The sequence below is a fragment of the Phocoena phocoena genome, chromosome 1, assembly GCF_963924675.1.
Source record: "Phocoena phocoena chromosome 1, mPhoPho1.1, whole genome shotgun sequence".
Classification (NCBI taxonomy): Eukaryota; Metazoa; Chordata; class Mammalia; order Artiodactyla; family Phocoenidae; genus Phocoena; species Phocoena phocoena.
Window position 1 is genome coordinate 155929862 of NC_089219.1, and position 22024 is coordinate 155951885.

At 43.7% G+C, this 22024-nt stretch overlaps 2 protein-coding genes across 2 annotated transcripts in view; both read left to right on the plus strand.

Moving 5' to 3' along the window:
* Positions 1-1748: 1748 nt before the first annotated feature.
* On the plus strand, positions 1749-3105 carry LOC136118276 (metabotropic glutamate receptor 7-like). Its single transcript, XM_065871565.1, has 2 exons — positions 1749-2201; positions 2905-3105. The coding sequence occupies exons 1-2, from the start codon at positions 1749-1751 to the stop codon at positions 3103-3105; spliced, it is 654 nt and encodes a 217-aa protein (XP_065727637.1).
* A 109-nt stretch (positions 3106-3214) lies between these two features.
* Positions 3215-22024, plus strand: part of LOC136118284 (UDP-N-acetylglucosamine--peptide N-acetylglucosaminyltransferase 110 kDa subunit-like) — a 38625-nt gene continuing 19815 nt past the window's right edge. Inside the window, 2 exon segments of the mRNA XM_065871578.1 lie at positions 3215-3319; positions 6414-7045. Coding sequence (XP_065727650.1) covers positions 3215-3319; positions 6414-7045 — 737 coding nt within the window.

A 22024-nucleotide genomic window follows, 5' to 3' on the forward strand; every position in this document is an offset into this window, starting at 1 on the left:
AAAACTCAGGCACAGGAACAGAAGTGCCAAGGTCATACAGGCGGTTGGTGGAAGAGACAACCAACTTCCCAACTTCTGACTTTTTAGGTGTGTGTGTGGGGGTTGTTTTGTTTATGTGCAAGGATATTTTTCTTTAGTACACTAACATTACAACAGAAAGTATAGTCTTGTTTTGGTTTTCTCTGCGCCCTCAATTCTGTATAAGACAGTTTCGCTGCACTCCAACAGAAAGGCTCAGCAAGAGTAGAGACCACCATAAGCAGTACACGTGGGCACCAAGGGCAGATATATTGCCCTTCCTTGTGTAGGAACTAGGGCCACTTGTTGCTTTAATGGGCCAAGTTTGGGCTGGACCTGCAGGAGGGGACACCTTTGAAAAACAGCTTCCTAACTGCACTACAACCTGCTCTGGCATCCTGATTCCACTCCCCAAACCCCCCAAATCTTCAGCCAGAAAAAAAAAGAAAAAAGAATGGATCACTGGATCGATGGGGAGATTTCTGTCTGCTCCTCCTACTGTCACCTCTTTCTTGCTATTTCCTGCCCGAGGAAACCTGACATCAGCCCCAAAGCATCTCTGGAAATGGGTAGGAGGGAGCCTTACACCTGTCAGCGCCAGAGAAGAAAGTGCGCTCTGCAGAGTTCTCAGTTGTTCCATCTCTTGCGATGAAAGGAAGAAAAGGAGCGAATCCGCCACAGATTTACTGGAGACCAGGGTTGCTTCATCGGGCTCCGGCCACAGTAACCCCTGAAGACCAAAGATGCATTTCCATTCCCAGCATTTCTTGTTGGCGTTTTTCCCCACAGGCTAGCCCAGTGCCTGGCCCCGGAGAAGTCTCTGCGTAAAGGTTCTTTAGGTCATAAATCAGGCTCCTGTGTGTATGTGTGTGTTTCTTAGGAAAAACTGGCACAGACGAATTAGCAGTAGAGACTGGGGTCTCCCTACTACCCTTCATGCTTGGCGGCATCACCTTCGACTACCTCGCATTCTCCCGGCGCTGACAGCCCCGGCTCCGGACCTCAGGGTTGGAAGCAGTCAGCCCCAGCTAGAACCGCCCTGTCCGGGGCTGATGCCACCCTGTGCCTAGAATGTGCGTGTGGGTGCAGGCGGGCGAGCGAGCGGCTTCTACAGTGAGACCGAAACAGGAGCTCAGCCTTCGCCTGCGACCTGCAATCCTCAGATTCCCTGGGGACCTCGAAACTCCCAATCGGAGGTACTCCCCCACACACAGCCGCCCACCCATTCCCCCCCCCCCCCGTTACCTCAGCACGCAGCCCCTCCCTGCGTGATGATGCAAAACCGTGGGGAGGGTGGGCGCTGGGAAGGGTGGGGAGAGCCTGAGAGCGAGCGAGGGTGGGAGGGAGTGGGCAGAGGAGGAGAGGGAGCCGAACGCGCATTTAAAGCGATAGCCATCCTCGCTCTCTCCCCAGTACTGGGCTGTTGGAGAGCTCGAGCTGCAAGCCACCGAGCGCGAGCTCGAGTGCGGCGCGCTGGCCAGGAAACCCAAGAGCGCACGGCGCCCCAAGCTGGCAGGCGCCACGGGACCCCCCACCCTCGCCGGCTGCCCTTCCCCGGGCGCCCCTACCCTCCTCGCCCGCAGGAGACCCTGGGCTTCCCCGGAGGAGCTCACCCCAAGGGGCCAGGACTCCGGCGAGCCCGCCACCGTCCCCTCGAGTGCCGCCGCCACCACCGCAGCCGCGGGAGCAGCATGGTCCAGCTGGGGAAGCTGCTCCGCGCCCTGACTTTGATGAAGTTTCTCTGCTGCGTGCTGGAGGTGCTTCTGTGCGCGCTGGCGGCGGCGGCGCGCGGCCAGGAGATGTACGCCCCGCACTCCATTCGGATCGAGGGGGACGTCATCCTCGGGGGGCTGTTCCCGGTGCACGCGAAGGGTCCCAGCGGAGTGCCCTGCGGCGACATCAAGAGGGAGAACGGGATCCACAGGCTGGAAGCGATGCTCTACGCCCTGGACCAGATCAACAGCGATCCCAACCTGCTGCCCAACGCGACGCTGGGAGCGCGGATCCTGGACTCTTATTCCAGGGACACTTATGCGCTCGAACAGTCGCTCACTTTCGTCCAGGCGCTCATCCAGACGGACACCTCCGAAGTGCGCTGCACCAACGGCGAGCCTCCGGTTTTCGTCAAGCCCGAGAAAGTAGTTGGAGCGATTGGGGCTTCTGGGAATTCGGTCTCCATCATGGTAGCCTGTACATCCTGAGGCTTTTCCAGGTGGGGGGCGCTCCCTCCGGGGCAGAGCGCGTCGTAGCTCCCCGCGCTCTTTATCCTGAAGGCTGGCTTGGACTCCAGGGGTGCGGGGTCTGGTCAGCCTTCGCTCATTTCCACCCTGGAGATCCTGCCGAATCCCTCCCACCTCACGCGAGGAGGTACTTTCCCTGCTTGATTCATTTCCCTTCCATCTCTCCCCTGTCCGCGCTCCACTCCATCCGGCTTGACATTCTGGATTTATGGCCCCATTGACAAGAAACAGTCTCCGAAAAACAAGGCGATGATTTAAATGGGTTTGCATTAGAGTGAAATATGGTTCCAAAACAGGCTTGTAAAAGTGCCGGGCTCCTGTGAGAGCCACTTAGGCGCAAAGAATATGAAAGATGAGAAGACGCCTAGAAACTAGGCATTTCTCAACTCCTCAGCTTCCCTGCCCCAAGCCGCCCGACAAGCTGCAGCTGCCTTGGAAATTTTCGAGAAGAGCTTAGGGAGGCAGTTCTTAAACCGAAGGCTAGGTCTTCACCTACATTTGGACGTGAATTGCCCATTTCGCTCGGGTTGGATTTCCCGACCTGTAACCTGTCTCTGCGAGGGCATGGGGCGGAAGGCGTGGGGACTGTGCTCAAGCGGGGAGAAGCCACCCGCAGACGTGCCCCCAGGTGATTTGCTCTGGGCAGTTGTTTGCACCGTCTAAACTGCCTTTGCGATCCGGCCACTGGCAGGAGCCGGGCGATCAGCTTTCTACTCCTGCCAGCTCAGAGCCCGGAGGTGAGCTCATGCTAACTGCGAAACACAGTCGCTTTTTCTGCACCCACCCTGTGCCCATCCTTTCCCACGACCTCCCTAACGCAGCCCCCAGCCCCAGTCCTGGGTTTTGAGGACGATTCTCAGAGCCAGACAAGAAGGCGCCTGGAGGGAGGCAGTAGGGTGCGCTGAGCAAGGCCGGGCGGTCCTCTAGCGGCGGGTGCAGGCGGGCAACGGCGGAAGATGCGAGGACGGCGGATCGGGCCCGCTGAGCGGTGGGCGGTGCTGCAGTGCTCTCTCACCGCCTGCTCCCGCAGCCTCGGCCCCAAGGCTCCTGTGCCGCCCTGGGTATAGATGGATGGCTCTGGATGAAGAAATTGAGTTTCAGGGTCTGCGTGACTATGGGTTCTCTTGTTTCTCTGTCTTTCCTTGTGTGTCTCTCTCCCTGTGTCTCTTTCTCCCTGCTTTTTTTTTTTTTTTGTCTCTGTTTTTATGTTCTCCCTTTCAATTTCTGCCTCTCTTTTCCTTCTCTACTCCTATCTCCAAGTTTTTTGTTCATCTCTGTCTTGAAGTGATCTTTTCCTAATGCACAGCTCTCTCCCTGCCTGGTAGGACCCAAGCTCAGTTAGTCCCTTCTCCAGATGTTCTGGCTGACCCTTATGCTCCCCGTAGCTAAAAAGTTGGCTCCCTCTCAAGTGCCTTTCCTGAAGCACGTTGGGTTTCTGGAGGGGACTCCTTGTGAGATTCAAGCTGTCACTACATCAGCACCCAGGGGTATGAAGTTTGTGTTTGTGCTAGAAGGAGGGGTGCCTGTCTAAAGCTGCAGCCTGGTATGGCCCCTCTGAGCCTCTGAGCATCCCTAGCACCTGTTGAGTATGCCACCTCTAGATGTTTGCAAGGCCAAAAGTGCTCCTGGGCAGCCTTCACTTTGAGGTAATGCTTTCAGGAAGAGCCTGGGTTGTTGTAAGCAAAACCCAGAAGCACTTCCTTTACCTCTGAGCTTAAACTAGAGAACCTGAGGAGGCAGCGCTGCAGGGAGGATGAGGCCAGAGGTCACCTGAGAACCACGGGGGCAACTCACAGTATTTTTACTGGAGCTCTGGGGGTTGAAGGCACATTTGCTGTTTGACATTTTTAAAATTATTTTGGTGCCTTCACTTGGAGCTTGGGAGCTTGCAGATGGGCCTGCGTGTCGAAAAAAGAATGAAATCTTAAAGTCAAGAGAGAGCTTGCAGACTAGGCTGAAGGATTGTGTTTGCTGAAAAAGATTCCAGGGGGAGCTGATTCCTTCTCTGGTGTGTGGATCTGAGGCACTTGCACGAAAAGAGAATGCTTGCCTTATGCTTAGTTCCCCCGTTCCCTGGGCTGGGAAGGAAAGGAACTGAATGCCAGCATTAGCAGTGCGCGTTGGGACCAAAACCATTCAGAGAAAACATTGTCATTTTCCTCTAATTTGCAAATTGCAGCTATTCGTGTTGGATTGAACAGCTGAGGGAAAAGAGCCCCCAGTTTTCACCTGCATTTATTGAGAAGAGGCTGGTAGTAGGAGGGATGCACCAACTTGTAGCTTGTGCTGCAAGCTGGATATAAGCTTGGTGTGAGCATCCTGGTTAACCACTGCCCATGTTCAAATATACAGAGATAGATTCCAACAATCTCTTCCAGTAGCCTTATTTTTGCGTGTGATCTTAGAAGCTCCTGGCATGTAAGTCCAGTCCCCAGTTTCCCAGCCTCTGTAAACCTGCAAAATGAATAGAGAGAATAGTGGAACACAGACCCATTGTTCAAAGACACAGTCACTTTAGGGATAGAGGAAAAGAACGGGTAGGTGAATCTTCTCTGGGATTGCAGGGTTCAGCTCAATGAAGACTGTCCTGTATAAAAGAAACTCCTCTAAATGGTTGAATTCTTAGCTCTCCAGAGATGTGAGTTTTCTTTTCCCCAGTCCCTGTGGGTTGCTGTGGGGAATGTGCCTAACCTATCATTTGAGATAAAAATTTATGGTAAGGTAAGCTTCTAGGCTGGGGGAAGGAAGACTTAGTGACTGAAATGGGGGATGCTAAGCACTGGGGGGCAGGAAGGAACAAGGAGCTAGTAATGGATGTAACAAATGCTGCAGCTGCCAGCAAAGCCTGGATTGAGGTTCCTTCCTGAAAATGAGGACCTGGGCAAGAATGACCAGTCAGATGTCAACAGTGTCTCTGACTGGGAATTCTCATCTGCCTGCCGGTGGGCCAGAGCTGAGCAAGTCCTTTCGCTCCTCTGTATGCACACTGAATTGGTTAGTAAGTGACATGTCAGAGGACAGGAATCATATTCAGTGGATCTTTCAAATCCAGGAGTTTGAGGCTAATGAAATTAGTGTGTGGCCAGGGCTCTGCCAACTAGAATTAAGTCACTGCAGCCACCCTGCAATGCATTTTCAGCCTGAAGGGAGCATCAGGGAGGAATTTCGGGAGATTTGTTTCTGAGCCTGTACAAAACAATACTCTCCTAATGCTAAGAAAGATTAAATGTAAATTAATATTGACTACGAGTAACATATTTAAAAAATAATCGCCGAGTGGGGGATGGCTTAAAGTGGAGAGATTATATAATATGGTGTCCAAAGAATAAATCTCCTCTGACCACTGTTTCATGGGCTATAAGTAAGATATATTACAATGGAAAGTAATGGGAACGTTTTTATTCAAGGCTCCTCTGCTATTGACTTGAGAGCAAACACTCTGAGAGTATAAATTACTCTTGCTATGTGCTGACTCTGAATGAACAATATTTCATGTACAGTGACATGGTCTAAGCTATAGACTTGGAATTGAATGGCATCTGTTTCAATTGTTTTGTTCTCTCAAGAGCAACTAGATAGAAAAAAGTGGTCAATTTGACCCTCGTGGGAGCGTGTTGCAAATCTAAACCTGTGTCCCTCATACCATAAATGAAATACATTTGTAAATTTGTAAGTGTTTTCCTTCTGTTCATTGATGCTTGAGTATAATCTCAAACCTTGGGAGCAACATTTTATACATAAGTACTTGGTTTTCTTCCTTTCTTCTTTCTCTTTCTCCTCTCTCTCTCTCTCTCTCTCTCTCTTTCTCCATCTTATGTAATAGGATAGAACTGGAACCTAGGATGATGTGGTGTTACTATAGTGGGATTTTTTTTTAAAAAAAAACAACTCTAACTTACCCTTTTAAAAATTTCATAAATACTGGTGTCAGTGCCATTTGGAATAGTCTCTATAACAATTTCTGTCTCCACATTTACTGTTTCCGCAAATTTACCTAACAGATGGTGAGTGGCAATTTTTAAAGGGGCATTTTTTAAAAGAGCGGAGAGGGAAAGAATAGAGACAGGCACATACTATATTTGAAGTTACCTCCACGTGTATTTTATGTATGTATACCCATACAATTAAGAAGTCTTTGGATGTTTTACCTTCAAGAATAATTCAGATAATGGATTACTTGAATATCATAAACATTTAGGGTTTAACAGATTTGTTACATATAGACGTTGTATCACGGATTTAAAAGACCATAGCCAGCGGGCAGCGGCGGGCGGAGCGACCCAGGGGCGGCGCGGGCTGGGCGGCGGGTGCGGGGGCCCGTGCTTCCTCGCGGTAGAGGGCTGGGGTTCGCGGGGGACGCCGGGTTGCTCCGCGTTGCCAGGTTACCGAGCGCGTGCCCCGCGCCCGCTCTTCCGCCCGGGCCGCCCTCGGCGCCGCCTGAGCCGCGGTGCGGGCTGCGTGGGGCGCTGGTTCCGCGGAAGCCTGGGTCGGGCGCTGCGTGCGGGACTGTCGTCGCTCGTGGACGGGGCGCGAGCGCGCGGGGTACGTAGGGCGCCGACCTGGGCCTCCCCGGCGCTCCGGCTCCGCTCAGGGCGCCCGGTCAGGGGCCTCCGGCGCGAGGCCCCCTTGGTGGTCAAGATGGCCGCGCCCAGGCGGGCCGCGCCCAGGGGGGCCGCGCCCAGGCGGGCCGCGCCCAGGCGAGCTGGAGCCGGGCTCGGAGAGAGGCGAGTCAGCCACGCCCAGGACTTGGCCCCCGGGCTGGTCTCCCGTCTCCCGGGGAGCCGCGGGTGAGTGGGGGCGGCCGCGCGTAGGTCCCTCTCGTGGGGTGGTCAGCTCTTCGTGCGTCCGCAGACTTCTGTCGCCTGATAGTCAGATCTGGGGTGGCCCAGGTTGGAGGCGAGGGTGCTTGATTGGGGAAACCTGAGGGGTTTAAGGACTCTATTGGGATCCTTTCAGACCCCAGCAAGAAGCTTAGCAAGTTTCCTCCTGACTCTCTTCCCTGCTAAGTTTTCTCCCTTCTCTGAGGGCGCCAGCTTTTCTGAATCACCTTGTTACTTGGGGGGATACAGTTGGTGGTTCTGACCGTGGAACGTAGGACCCGGCGCGGGGAAGCCTGAGCTGGTTCTAGTTACTTTGTTTGCAAAGAACTTGTCTTGTCTTTGGAATCTTTGTGTATGTAACCAACGTTGGGAAGAGCCAGCGTTTTCTCCTCCAAAACACTGCGAGGGATAACTTTATACGTAAGAAACAAGTGGGCGTTCACATCGATCTCTTTTCCAAGCACTGAGTTTTGGTTGTGTTTCCTTTCTTTAAGTTTGTCTCGTTCTGAAGTGATAACAAAAAAAACAAACAAAAAAAAGACCATAGCCAATTACACAAAGTATACTCTAGTCTCAGTCCTGCCATTAATTAGCTTAAGTCATTTAATTTTTCGAGGCCTCATTTTTCTCATGTGATGTTTTTTCTTTGAAAAAGCATAGTTTCTAGAAGTCTCTAATCTCTGTGTCATAGTTCAGCTTGGAGAAAACCTGTTCTTATCCAAACTCCATGACATTGTATTTCCAGCTCCAACTTTGGACTTTGAGTGAGTTGGGGGCAACTTTTTAAGGATATTTTCACACAGCTTTTTTAGTTAATATCAGTCTAGCTGACTTGTCATACTCAGACTTTCTCCCATATTCTTTTACCAGTGTGTTCCTTAGTCATATATATAAAGACTGTTGTGGGAAAAATGACCTCCTGGGTCAGCTTACTGCATGGTCATCGACACAGGGCAGGGAGTAAGATTCTGTGGATTTTACAGAAGCAGATACAGGTTTCATTATCCATGTCCTCTCCCCTTTCATCTTACAAAAACAGCAGGCTTTTCTTGGAGAACTGCCAGATAATGCCATCCTGCCTCCTCAGGGGCCCAGGGGATGAGTCGCCCAGGGACTGAACTCCACTAAAGCAGGTGATTGGCTCATGGGTAAGCATCTGACCTCGGCTAAGTCTATCAGACTCCTCCCCAGGATGTTTCTCTCAGAGCAAAATGGAAGAATTGTCTTTTCTCTCTGGAATTTCTAAGCTGGGGAGATATGACTCTGGGACTCACAGTGACCATCCAGCACAAGAAGAGACTTTCTGTAAAATAAAGTCTTGCAGAGGTAAGCAGGGCTGAGCGATGGAGAGAGAGCTGGAACCCTGCTGACACTCTGGAACTTCCAGATCCAGCTGTATCTGAATATGGCTGCATCCCTGAATTTCTAGTACTTGTTTGTTGAGGTGGTTGTTGTTGTTTGGTTTTTGTTTTTAAATTTCCTTTGACTATTTTGAATTTGTTTTCAGCCATGTGCATTTGAAAGCATCATAGCTAAAAGAGCTAATTTCCTACATTAGTGTCAGGTTTGCTGACTGGCATTCCTTAAGTGAAAAATCATATCCGCTCTTTTCTTTAAATAAAGTCCTTATAGCTCAGGTTTGAGATATTCAAAACTCTGCCTCCTACCCCCCTCTTTTCCAACATTTACTATATCACCTTGAAGCATTTGTGACCACATCTTTCCCCTCTAGACGCAGTTGAGAGAGAGAGCAAAGACTTCTGATATAAACTGCAACCTATACGCCTCCTACCTGGAAGCTTTAGAACATACTTGATTCTTGTCATTACAGCAAATCTTTTGTTGTTGTCTCCAGGGCACAGAAGCATTTTCATGGCATAACGGAGTGCAAAGTACATTAAGCCTAACTCTACCTCTCACCCTCTTTTACTTTAAATAGGCGGAAAAGAACAATCTCAAACACATTTTCCCAACAAATAAAATACATATGCAATTATGTTTAGAAGACGTTTATGCAACATATAGTTAGACTGATTAATTAATGGACCTTTCGCCAATTGGCACAGTAAATATATATGTTCAATGTGCTCAATTAAAAAGAAGGCAATAACATATTTTTACAGGTTAATTATCTGAGAAGAGTATTGTGCCAGCACACTTGATACTACAGTATTTCATGTTTGACAGGTAATCTTCTTTCAGTTATATTTACTGCTAAATGTTTCTTGGATCAAGCTATTAAATTATAAGGTCAAAAGTAAAATGATATGAAATTACAATGATAAAGGGACACATATCCCACTTTATGAGAATAGAAGTTCTAATTTCTTTTCAATACTACTAGTAGTGACCACAGTACTAATTTGAGCCCTTACTATGAGCCACTGTGCCCATATACATTTAGTTCTTACAGTAGTTCTGCAAAGGGCATATAATAATCCACACTGTAAAGCTGAAGAAAGTGATTCTCATAGCTGAAAGTCACACAGCTGGTGAGTGGCAAAGTCTAGATTCAAACTTAGAGTCGTCTGACAATGCCCAGGTTGTCGACCACTATGTACACTGCTCAATTGTTGCACCAATAAAGAAGTGCTTGAAATAATTATAGATTTGCCTACCCTGAAACTGCAGTGATTTAAAGACACCAAAGTTGCCAGTTGCTTAACCACATCTACTTACAGTAAGAAATTAACATTTTATTTCATTTCTAAAACAAGATTAATTCTGCAGGCCCATCGAAACTTGAGCACACAAATCCTACCTCCAAATGAAAGGTGCTTGTTTTCCATTATTCAACAGATGGCCCTGTACAGAGACAATAAATATATAGTAGAATTTTCATTCAAATAAATGAGAAGAGAGGTTTCTTCTTGTCCTGATTCAGTGCCCATCATTATGGATTATGATGGCTCTTCCCAAACTTTACTTCATTCACTCCACTCTTTCTACAAAACTCCAGTAATGGAATCCATCATTCAGATATATGTGCAAAGCGAAAGGACTGTATTAATACAGTTGCTGAAAGTCAAGTTGCTAGAGCACAGGAAATACATCCTAATAAATGCAACATTAATGTTTGTGTGGGCCTTGGAGTGAGGGGTAGAAGAATTTTCAGTTTAATGGAATATTTTGCCTCTTGCTATGAAAGTGTGGCTTAATAGTCTTGTAATTGGTCATTTACAGAATCCTCCATCTCTGGGTTTCATGCTTTCTTTACTCTGTCATTACAGAGCTGTTGATTCCTTCTCTTGTTCTGGATGGAAGATAGCAACGAAGCCACTTCAAAGGGCTCAGCCTGCCTTTTTGTGTTATTGTTTAGATGAAGATATTTCCATTTATTAAAGCACACTATTTAAACATTTTTATCATGTTTCAAACTTGACTGTGTTCTGAAGGTATGAACACAGGCAGACATAATGGGGGATGTTTTCCAGGAGAGAACATACCCTTATCAAAGGAATTATCAGAATTTTCATGCATGGATTGAGAATCAAATTCTGGAGTTAGACCTGAATTTAAATTCATACTCACAGCTTATTACCAGTCTCATCTTGATCAAACGGTTACCACACTTCTCATCAATTTCCTTATCTTTGAAAGCGGAATAAGAGAAGTATGCCTGGTGGAGTTACACATAAAGCTCATCTGATAGAATATTCATAAGGATTTTGCACAAAATTTACATGGAAATATTTTAGCACCGAGTTTAGCATGCGATTCGTCTTCAATACATTTAAGAGCTATTATTTTATTATTATTATACTATCATTAAATATCGCTATTACTTAAATGTCATTATTGCTAAAATTGCTGTAAAACTACCGCAATAACCCATGATGAATTCCCCTCTTCTGTTTCCTTTGTTTAAATGGAAAAAATATATATAAATCTAGACAGAGAACACTTTAGTGATCCTATTCAGTGGAGTGAGAATTTCCATGGCACTGATTAAAACAAATCCTGAATTGCATGGACTTAAGATAGCAGAGAGGGGCTTCCCTGGTGGCGCAGTGGTTGAGAGTTCGTGACCCGATCCGGGAAGATCCCACATGCTGCGGAGCGGCTGGGCCTGTGAGCCATGGCTGCTGAGCCTGCGCGTCCGGAGCCTGTGCTCCGCAACGGGAGAGGCTGCAACAGTGAGAGGCCCGCGTACCGCAAAGAAGAAAACAAAGATAGCAGAGAGGCTAAGAGATTTGAAGTTAGACATCCCCAAGTGTGAATTCTACTGTGACCCTCTTCTAGCTCTATAACCTTGAAGTTTCTTAAATTTTCTGAGCTTTACTACTAGTTTCCTCATCTGTATCTTATTCAGGACTATTTATCAAGCATCTTCCTGTTCTCTATGCTTGGACGTATCAATGAATAAATTAGACAAGAGCGTTTGCCTGCGTGCTCCTTCTTGCATGCTTTCTCCCTCCTTACACTCTCGTGTGGAAACGGATGTTATAAATAAATTCTATGCTTTGTCACAGGTTGATGGGCGCTACGGGATAAGGAAAAGGATGTGAAGCTCACTGAAGAGGCTTGGGTTGGGAGTGCTGGAGGAGTGTACAGGTAGGTTCTGATTTTAGATAGGGTAGTCAGGGTGGATTTTATAAGTTGACATTTGAGCAAAGACTTGAAGTGAGGGAGTTGTCAGAATGTATGATGGGGAGACCACTCCCTGGGAGCAAGAATAACCAGTCCCAAAACTCTAAGGCAGAAATAGGGCGGGCAGCTTGGAGGAATATCAAGGAGGCCACCCTGGCTGACTTAGTCAGTGGGGAGGAAGAGACAGCAGGAGGGCTGGAGGTCGGATATGTGATGGGATGGATTGGGTAAGTCCTGGGAGGCCATCACATGCATTGTGTCTTTTACTCTAAATGTAGGCAGCCAGGGGCAGGATTTTAGCCGAGGTGTGGCATGAACTGTCTCTTGTTTGAAAAGCATAACTCTATCTGTGGTCTTGAGGATGTGGCAGAGAGTGGAGTCAGGGAGAATCTCGGGAGGCGACTACAGGATCCTCGAGGTCTATGTTGGTGGCCTGCACCAGGCTGCTAGCGGCTGGTAATTCTCAGTAGTGGCACATTGGGAAGGTTGTGACAGTATTTTGTGGTAGATTGAATGCAAGAATGGAAAGGAAGAGGGGGTCAAGGGTGAATTCGAGATTTAGGGCCTGGGGAACTGGAAAGGTGTGGTTACTGTCACCTAAGATGGGAAAAGTTTGGGGTAGAGCATGTTTGGTGGATTAAAGACCAGTTTTGGAGGTATAAGATTTGAGATGTTTTCGTGACGTCCAAGTAGAGATGCTGAGTACACAGTTGGATACACAAGTCTGCAGTTCTGAAGAAAGAACTAAACTAGAGATACACTTTAATGCAATGGAGATATTAAGAATAATTACATGGAAGCGCTATTTTAAAGATAAAATGAAGTAATGCAATTAGCATTCTCAAAACATTTAATAACTGTTATCTAAAATAATTACCTGAAATGAAAAAATACCTATAGTTTGTTTTGTTGTTTGCAGTAAAAGTGAATAAAATGTCACAATTATTTTAATAGTATTTGTGACACAGTAGTTTTAGTTAAGACACCATGACTACAAATATTTACAATAAACCTTTCAGTCTCCTACTTTTCACTCTGATAGGGTACTTGGAACCATATTTTGTAAGGTTTAAGTTATTTGTCATAGGGTACCTCTTTAATTAGAAGTAATTCTGAACTGTCTAGTTCCATGCAGTTTTATATATATATATATATGTATAATTATTATTTTATGATTTATCAAACTCAGTTGAAAATGTGCATCACTGATATACATTAGAATTTAAGCATTTACCCAGGTATTCAAGGAAAAAAATGTACTTGTAATTTCCATAGGGGTATGTACTTTCACATCTTCCCTTCACTTTGCAATTGAAAACATGGCAGGGGAAATACTATCTTACTGGTCTTTGAGTTCCCCTTAGCTATCTGCAAGTCCTTAAACAGCCTTTGTGGCTTAACCAAAATTCTCTTCCATCTTCATTCCGCTAACAGATATTGGTCTAAGCATGTACTTATACGAAAAAATGCATGACCACGTTGTCTCTACACATCTATAATTTTATGTTAACACTATCATTATGTAAGCTATACTTTAATTGTAATTATAACAGATTTTATGTCAACACACATCCATTTCTAGTGTTCATCTGGTGTTCAAGGGGAGAGCAGCATGCCGTAAATTTTATCAAAATATAACATCTGAAGAATAGAACAGAGGGTAATTGTGTAATTCTGTATTCACTCTAATTAAGTTCAGTGGAGTTGGCATAATAGAATTAAGATGAAAAAAGAAAAAGACATTGAGGTACCATGGCTCCCTCTCCTTAACACACCCTTTCGTATCCGAGAGCAGAGACTCAGCACCTTTCTGTACAGAAATGGAGACAGGAAGAGGCCAGCGGATGAATGACAGGCACGAATGAGGTGGAACTTTGAAGAGCAACATGGAAATGAAATACTTCTTTTGTATTTGGTAGGTGGGGAAAATGTACCAGCGTGTATGCCTACTGGGACCACGTTTTCCAGAACAGTTAGGCCCAGTGTCAACTATGCTGTCCCACCTTCCTCGTAAGTAGGAACATACTGTTACTTGAATCTTTGCTTCCTGTTTCTTGATACCTGGTTGAGAAGATTATCACAGGAACTGCATCTTGTTAGCAAACACACTGTTTTGAAATGATTGACACTCACTGAAGAGTGGCAACTCCAAGCTGCCTCTCTCTTGATCTTGGACTATTTAAGTCTGGAGTGCAGGAGTGGGTTATGGGGAAAGACCATTGGAATTCTTATGTCTTCAGCATAATGGTTATAGCATAATGGTTAGGAGTGTAGGTGCTGGTTCAAATCTCTGCTTTCCACTTGCTAACCATATGAGCTTGGGCAATTTACCTGATTACCTGAACCTCAATACTCCTGCCTATAAAATGATGTTAATAATATTTCATCCTCATAGACTTGTTTTCAATGTTAAAATGAAGTCACTTACACCAAGCACTTAATACAATGCCTAGAGCATAGTAAAGCCTATTATTATTACTATTACTACTACTACTACTGTTATTATTATTACTGTCACGATGCCAGGTGCTATTTTTCCTATGCCTTATTCCATTATCTTCTGCCCTGTCCCCCCATTTCTGTCTTGTTTCCGTACAAGGGTAGGTTTGTCACAGAGCATTTTCTTTCCCTAGTGTCTGACTCTTAGTCATCAAGGTGACTGGTCCACGACCCGGCATTCATTGCTGCTCGTTGAAGCAACCCATTTTGAGAAGGGGAGTTGGATATTGATGCCAAGTTGGGTCAAGGAGAGAGAATTTTCTCTCTTCTGCACTCAGAGAGCTAAGTGAAATATTCAGGCCTCAGAAGGAGAATCAGGCAAAGGGCAACATGCTTAATTTCATACCTTAGTGATTAAGAACAAGTCAGACAGGCTGGATTTGAACTCATTTCCGTCATGTACTGACAACGGGATCTTAGGTGCTTTTGTAACCCGTCTGAGGCTCAGTCAACATCTGAAAGAGACGAATAACATTATCAGGACCTAGCGTATAGCCTCGTTGTAATAAGTGAGTAAATCCTTTTAAAACGTTCAGCACGTTGTTTGGCATATAAACACGTAATAAAATTTAGCTTCTTTGACTACTACCGCTGCTAATATTATTAAGTAGCTGAGCAGATCCGAGGCCCATTTTTTTCTTAGATTGCACATAATCATTTGGACAACCAGCTCACATTGATCAACCGTTGCTTATATATAAACCCCCATGAACCCAAAGGTGCTTTAACTCTCTCCCAGTCAGAGCCTGTTCTGGGGGCAGAAGCAACACCAGCACTACCCCCGTCATCTTTGCCTTTATTGTCACTACACTCGCCTGCCGTACTGAGCACTTTCTGTTTGCCAGGCACCAAATTTAGCCCTGCGTATGCACTATATCATGTAGTTCTCACACTCAGGTGGGAGACATTATCATCATCCCCACTTTTCAGATAAAGACGCTGAGGTGTTGGAAAGGTGAGAAACTTGACCCACAGCAAGAGATGGAGCCGGAGTATTCAAACCCTTCTCTCTGACCTCAAGAACCCTTAAATATTAGCATACTACTACATCCTGGTAAGAAAATCTGCTTCCAGCCACTCTGGTGAGAGTAGAAATGATTCTCAGTCCCCACATTCCTCTATTGCCCATGCCACCCTAGCCTCAGGACTAGGGGGGAAAGGAAGTGATCTCTTCAAAGAGCAGCCAAAGGGAACCTACTCCCTTCTGCCTTTTCATAATCAACTAACCCATATTTTATTTCCTTCTTAAGAGTCCCCACATGTTCCTTTTGGTACTTAGCTTGGCCTTTTAGAATTCTGACATTCTGTACATGACTCATCCACTGTATTTCAAGTTAATTTATTGAGGTCAAGTATAGGGTCTTACTCATCCTGAAGTCCAGTTATCCCCTGTCACATCTAACTCTGTTCTTTTCTTCTTGTAGGACATCTGCAGATATTTATTTGAATTTTGTTGAATTGTTCTCATCAATAGTACATTAAAAGTTATACAGAAAGTGCTTTCTTATAAGGAAAACCATCTAAATAGATTTCTAGCTCTTTACTTTTTATAGCTCTGTTGTAGAGATTATAGATCTCCAGGTAATATTTTTTAGATTGAGTTCTTCATATCATCTTATTTTTACATATAATGATAAATCTGAATTTTCTCTATCAAAGCTCCGAGACTTCACTGGCTTGTAACTTAGCTTGTTGATTATGTGTTGTTGACTTTTCCATTTACAATGATATTTGATCCTGGTAAGGATGGGGCTGGGTGGGAAGGTACATCTTAGGGCCATGAATTGGTTTTGCAGAGAACTAACATAAAGATCTAAAGTCTCATCATATTTCTGCAGAACTCGTGAATCATTTTATTATAATTCCATTCATTCAGGGAGTATAAAACCATTTTCAAATTGTTATTCCTAATTTGTTCATCTTCTCTTCCTTAGTCGTAGTGAGAAGAGAGCAGGCTGAATGGAATAAAGTCATTATGACCACTGGGGCCACTAGGGTAGGCATCAGTCCCAGAGTTTTGTTATCATCTCTCCGCTATTAATATTGGCTAATGTCTTGAGTGCTACTTGGTGCCAATTACTTAGCCGACCATGGCAAATGGATTGTGTCATTTCATCCGCTGATAGTCATACAATTAATGTATGTATTCTTATGATATCCCATAATGCGTACATGGAACAGAGCCTCAGAAGTGGTTATTTGCTCACAAAAATATGGTAGATGTGGAATTTGGACTCAGGTCTGATAGACTCCTAAATCACTCCTAGTGATTTTTACCACGAAATTAAAAGTTGTATATCTCTGGAGAGTAGATAGTTTCTAAAATTTCCTCAGCTCTAACGTTTTATAATTAACTTTTTGTCTGATGGCAAGCTTAACAGTTAAGATGGGTAGGAAGGAATGCCAGCCTGTTGAATGGAATTTCCCTGAAATAAGCCTGTTTTATGACACCAGTTCACTCATTCATTCACTCAGCATGTATTGAATGTTTGCTCTGTGCAGAGGCATTTTAGGCATCACAGTGGAGTGAGCGCCCCTTCCATAGACTCTCCTGCAGCACTCAGAGAAGTCTTGGACTAGTTTGCCTGTTATGGAATGGGGCTTGGTGATAGAAGCCTGGTTTGTCCTCCACTGATAAAACTAAGACACACTCATATGAGTTTATAGGTATCTTGAAGCCGTGGGATAGTAACACACATGAATCTTACCATTTTTGCCTGGGATTAATGATATAAAGGCTTTGGATTTGGGTATGGAAAATGGGTGCAATTATGGGCGTGTTGGTTCTACATATATATGGACATCACGTGTCATCAGCCTGCAGCTACCTGCCATTCCTCACTACTCCTTCTTTTCACAAACCAAACAAGTACCTTCTTATCTGTCCTGTGGATAAGCTCTTGACAGTGGCACTAGGGCCTCCCTGAATAAGTACATCATTGGCTAAACCAGTGGTTTCTCAGATATGCTCATTGAACAACCCTTAAGGTGGATTGACATTCCACTGCCTAGAATAGAATATGGTGTTCTTTAGAAATCGGGGGGAAAAAATAGGCCACCAGATGTACTTTCTTTAATTTAAATTGTTCATATATACATATATATATATATATATATATGGACAATTGTTATATATGTGTATGTATACTTGTTCATATATATGAATGATTTAAAATTGAAGAGAGATATATATACACACACACACATATATATATATATGTATATTTAAATTTTGGCTTCTGTTAGCAAGTAGTAAATTATTAGCAGATCCATACTGCAGGGAAATAACCAATCAGATTTCATTCAATAGCTTGCTTTTTTGTAGATTTATGGTTGTGATTTTATATCTGCAGGTATGTTTGCTGAAGAAAATATTTCTACCACTTTACACAAAATTAAATTCATTTAATACCAATGCGGCATGTCTCAAATGTCTTAATACAGTTTTAATCTTGAATCGCATCAGAAGTATGAAATTAGAAACATACCCCAAAATCATTTGAAGATAAATTACTTTCATTTCCCTTATACTTTTGAGACTTTTGAAAAATAAGTATTTAGTTGTACTTATCTGTTTCTGTCTCTCTAAGGATAGCAAACACTGAAACACAATTCTTTTTAAAAGTCAATATTAAAAATATATTGTCCAAGATGATCAAAACTAAGGAAGTGGCAAAGAAATTCAAAAATTTAAACTTTCAAAGGGTGCTTTTTTTGTGAATGTGTAGTACTTGTTCTTGTGAAGGAATTAATCTTTTTAAAAATTTAATTAACTTATTTTTTATTGAAGTATACTTGGTTTACAGCGTTGTGTTAATTACTGCTGTACAGCAAAGTGACTCTGTTATACATATGTATATACATTCTTTTTCATATTCTTTTCCATTATGGTTTATCACAGGATATTGAATATAGTTCCCTGTGCTATATAGTAGGACCTTGTTGTTTAGCCAATCTATATATACCAGTTTGCATCTGCTAATCCCAAACTCCCAGTTCATCCCTCTCCCACCTGCTTCCCCCTTGACAGCCACCAGTCTATTCTCTATGTCTCTGATTCTGTTTCTGTTTCATAGATAGGTTCATTTGTGTCATATTTTAGATTCCACATATAAGTGGTATCATGGTATTTGTCTTTCTCTTTCTGACTTACTTTGCTTAGTATGATAATCTCTAGTTGCATCCATGTTGCTGCTGCAAATGGCATTATTTCATTCTTTTTTTTATGGCTGAGTAGTATTTCATTGTATATATGTACCACATCGTCTTTATCCATTCATATGTTGATGGACATTTAGGTTGTTTCCATGTCTTGGCTATTGTGAATATCGCTGCTGTGAAGATCAGGGTGAATGTGTCTTTTTGAATTATAGTTTGGTCTGGATATATGCCCAGGAGTGGGATTGCTGGATCATATGGTAGGTCTATTTTTAGTTTTCTGAGGAACCTCCATACTGTTTTCCACAGTGGCTGCACCAACTTACATTCCCACCAACAGTGTTGTAGGAGGGTTCCCTTTTCTCCACACCCTCTCCAGCATATGTTATTTGTAGACTTTTTATTGATGGCCATTCTGACTGGTGTGAGGTGGTACCTCATGGTAGTTTTGATTTGCATTTCTTTAATAATTGGCAGTGTTGAGCATCTTTTCATGTGCCTATTGGCCATCTGTATTTCTTCTTTGGAGAAATGTCTCTTTAAGTCTTCTGCCTATTTTTTTGATTGGGTTGTTTGCTTTTATTGTCATCAAGTTGTATGAGCTGTTTGTATATTTTGGAAATTAAGCCCTTGCTGGCCGCATCATTTGCAAATATTTTCTCCCATTCTGTAGGTTGTCTTTTCATTTTGTTTATGGTTTCCTTTGCTGTGCAAAAGCTTGTAAGTTTGATTCGGTCCCCTTTGTTTATTTTCATTTTTATTTCTATTGTCTTGGGAGACTGACCTAAGAAAACATTGGTATGATTTATGTCAGAGAATATTTTGCCTGTGTTCTCTTCTAGAAGTTTTATGGTGTCAGGTCTTATGTTTAAGTCTTTAAGACATTTTGAGTTTATTTTCGTGTATGGTGAAAGGATGTGTTCTAACTTCACTGGTTTATATAAGGCTGTCCAACTTGCGGAAACGACTGTCTCTTTCCCATTATATATTCTTGCCTCCTTTGTCAAAGATTAATTTAACTGAGGTGTGTGGGTTTATTTCTGGGCTGTGTATTCTGTTCCATTGATCCATATGTCTGTTTTTGTGCCAATACCACGCTGTTTTGATTACTGTGACTTTGGAGTACTGTCTGAGTCTGGGGTGGCTATGCCTCCAACGTTGTTCTTTTTCTTCAGGATTGCTTTGGCAATTCTGGGTCTTTTATGGTTCTGTATGAATTTTAGGATTATTTGTTCTAATTGCGTGAAAAATGTCATGGGTAATTTGATAGGGATCGCATTAAATCTGTAGATTGCTTTGGGTAGTATGAGCATTTTAACAATTAACAATTAATTCCTCCAACCCAAGAACATGAGATATCTTTCCATTTCTTTGAATCATCTTCACTTTCCTTTATTAATGTCTTACAGTTCTCAACGTATAAGTCTTTTGCCTTCTTGGTGAGGTTTATTCCTAAGTATTTTATTTTTGGGGTTGTGATTTTAAAAGGCATTGTTTTTTTACATTCCCTTTCCGATATTTCATTGTTGGTATAAAGAAATGCAACCAATTTCTGTATGTTAATCTTGTATTCTGCTACCTTGCTGAATTCGTTTATCAGTTGTAGTAGTTTTCATGTAGAGTCTTTAGGGTTTTCTATATATAGTATCATATCATCCGCATCTAATGACAATTTTACCTCTTCCTCAAGGAATTAATCTTGAAGTTCTACTAAGACTTTTGGGATACCTGTTTTAATGAGGCACTACTTCCTGCCTGAGATTGCACTATGCACAGAGGCACCAGAGATTCTAGAATTAGCATAATAAAACTAATAATGCAAACAACAACAACAGATCTTCACAAACCTTCCTTGCAAGGAAGTAAAGTCCACTGGAAAAACAGACAGGTGAAACACACATTCCAAATGGCAGTGATTCTCAAACATTTATGTGCTGAAAAATCATGACAAGCATGATAACCAGGGCAATCACTAGACCCCTTCTCCAGCTGGTCAGGTGTAAGGTCCTGTATCTCTATTTTTGGTGAATGCCTCCAGGAGAGTCTGAGACAGATGTTCTCAGTTGTCGTCAACCTTTAGTGTGCATCAGATTTGCCTGAGAATATTGTTAAAACACAGATTGCAGGGCTCCAGTGCCAGAGTTCTAACCAGTTCCCAGGTGTGGCTGATATTGCTGGCCCAGGGACCACATTTTGAGAACCACCTTTCAAAACTCTGCAGTATGCAGTTGTGTGTGTTGTGAATGCAGTATGCGGTTGTGTGTGTTGTGAATGAGCCGGGCCCAGAGAACCAAAGGAGGGCAAAGGGACTGCCCTAAATTAGTCAAAGGTAACAATAGCAGCTAGAATTGATTGACCCAAGAAAAAATTATAAGAACTTTACCTGCATTTGCTCATTTAATCCTTTCAGTAAGGTACATAGGTGCTACTTAGTGTTCCTCTTTTACAGGGGTGTCCAGAGAAGGCAACTACTTTGCCCACGTCCTAAACTGGTAAGTAACAGATTAAGAATTCAAGTCTAGGAAGTCTGATTCCAGAGCCCACACCTCTACCCTTTCTGCATGTAGAGAGGAGTAAAGGGTTGTCAGTGAAGCCTTCCTGGGGGCCCTGGCCTCTGAGTGTAGATAGAAGGATGAGTGGACATAAAGCTCATTATTTGTGTGTGGTGGGGGTAGGGGAGGAAGTATGAGGGCTTCCAGAAGAGCCCGCCCTCCCCATACATCTGCTATAAGCAAGTCTGATGATCAGGAGTCCGGAACATGAGTATGACTATGGGAGACTGAGAAGGGTTCTAGAACCCTGAGGTTAGAGTTCTGGATCAGTTAGTAGGTAACAGAAAGTGAATGAGTGATCTACCTTACTTTCCACGGGTAGCAGGAAGTTTGGAGATAGTCCCTCTAGCGTTAGTCCAGCTGCTGAAGGGCATCACCAGGGGACTGGGTTGCTTCGCTCTTCCAGCTTCCACATCTCTAGCACGTCCACATAGCTTCAAAGTGACCCCAGAATCTCCAATAGTGTTCCAACAATTTGGGCAGGAAGAAAGAAAAGGAAAAAAAAAAAGAAATTAAGTAAGAAAAAAAAGGCAGTGTCTAACTCAGAGAGCAAATTTTTTACCACAGATGGTCAGCAGACTTGCACTTAGATCTCATCAGCTCGGATTTTAAACTGGCCACCTTACCCTTAAGGATAATGGGGTCTCCTAAACCAGGGCTCTGATAGTAAGGAATAAGGAGAGAATGGTACTGATTAGCAGTGCCTGCTGTCCCAAACAAATATTATCCCCAAACTATTTTTTTGTATCCTATATTTTACTTTAAAGAATGGAGGGGAAACATTATGTATCTGTAAATAGCCTTTTAGAAAGGGTACAATTATATAGTTATACAACCCCCTGGAGGGCTCCTTTCTTCTAAAATCTCTTTAAAAACTGTTCAAGGTTAAGGACATTTTAATCTTAATTTAGTAACTTGCAGTCGGTTATCTTGGAATGACATCCTCTCTCTGCAGATGTTCTGTCAAGCTTTAGAAAATTCTAGAAGTGGGCAGAGAAGTGTTATGGTGCATGTATTTGCAATATGCACGTCTTTGAAATGAAATCCATTTAGGGACCAAAAGGCATTTCACGTCTTTGCTATACATTTTCACATATTTGCCTTTCCAGAATTCCTTTGAGCAAATCTGTTAGATGTAACCCATCCG

Excerpts from the sequence above, each read along its gene's own strand:
- LOC136118276 (XM_065871565.1), top strand. The coding sequence starts at position 1,749 with ATGAAGTTTCTCTGCTGCGTGCTGGAGGTGCTTCTGTGCGCGCTGGCG. Across the intron at positions 2,202-2,904 it reads GGAATTCGGTCTCCATCATG|TTGTTTGCACCGTCTAAACT; the intron begins GTAGCCTGTACA and ends TGCTCTGGGCAG.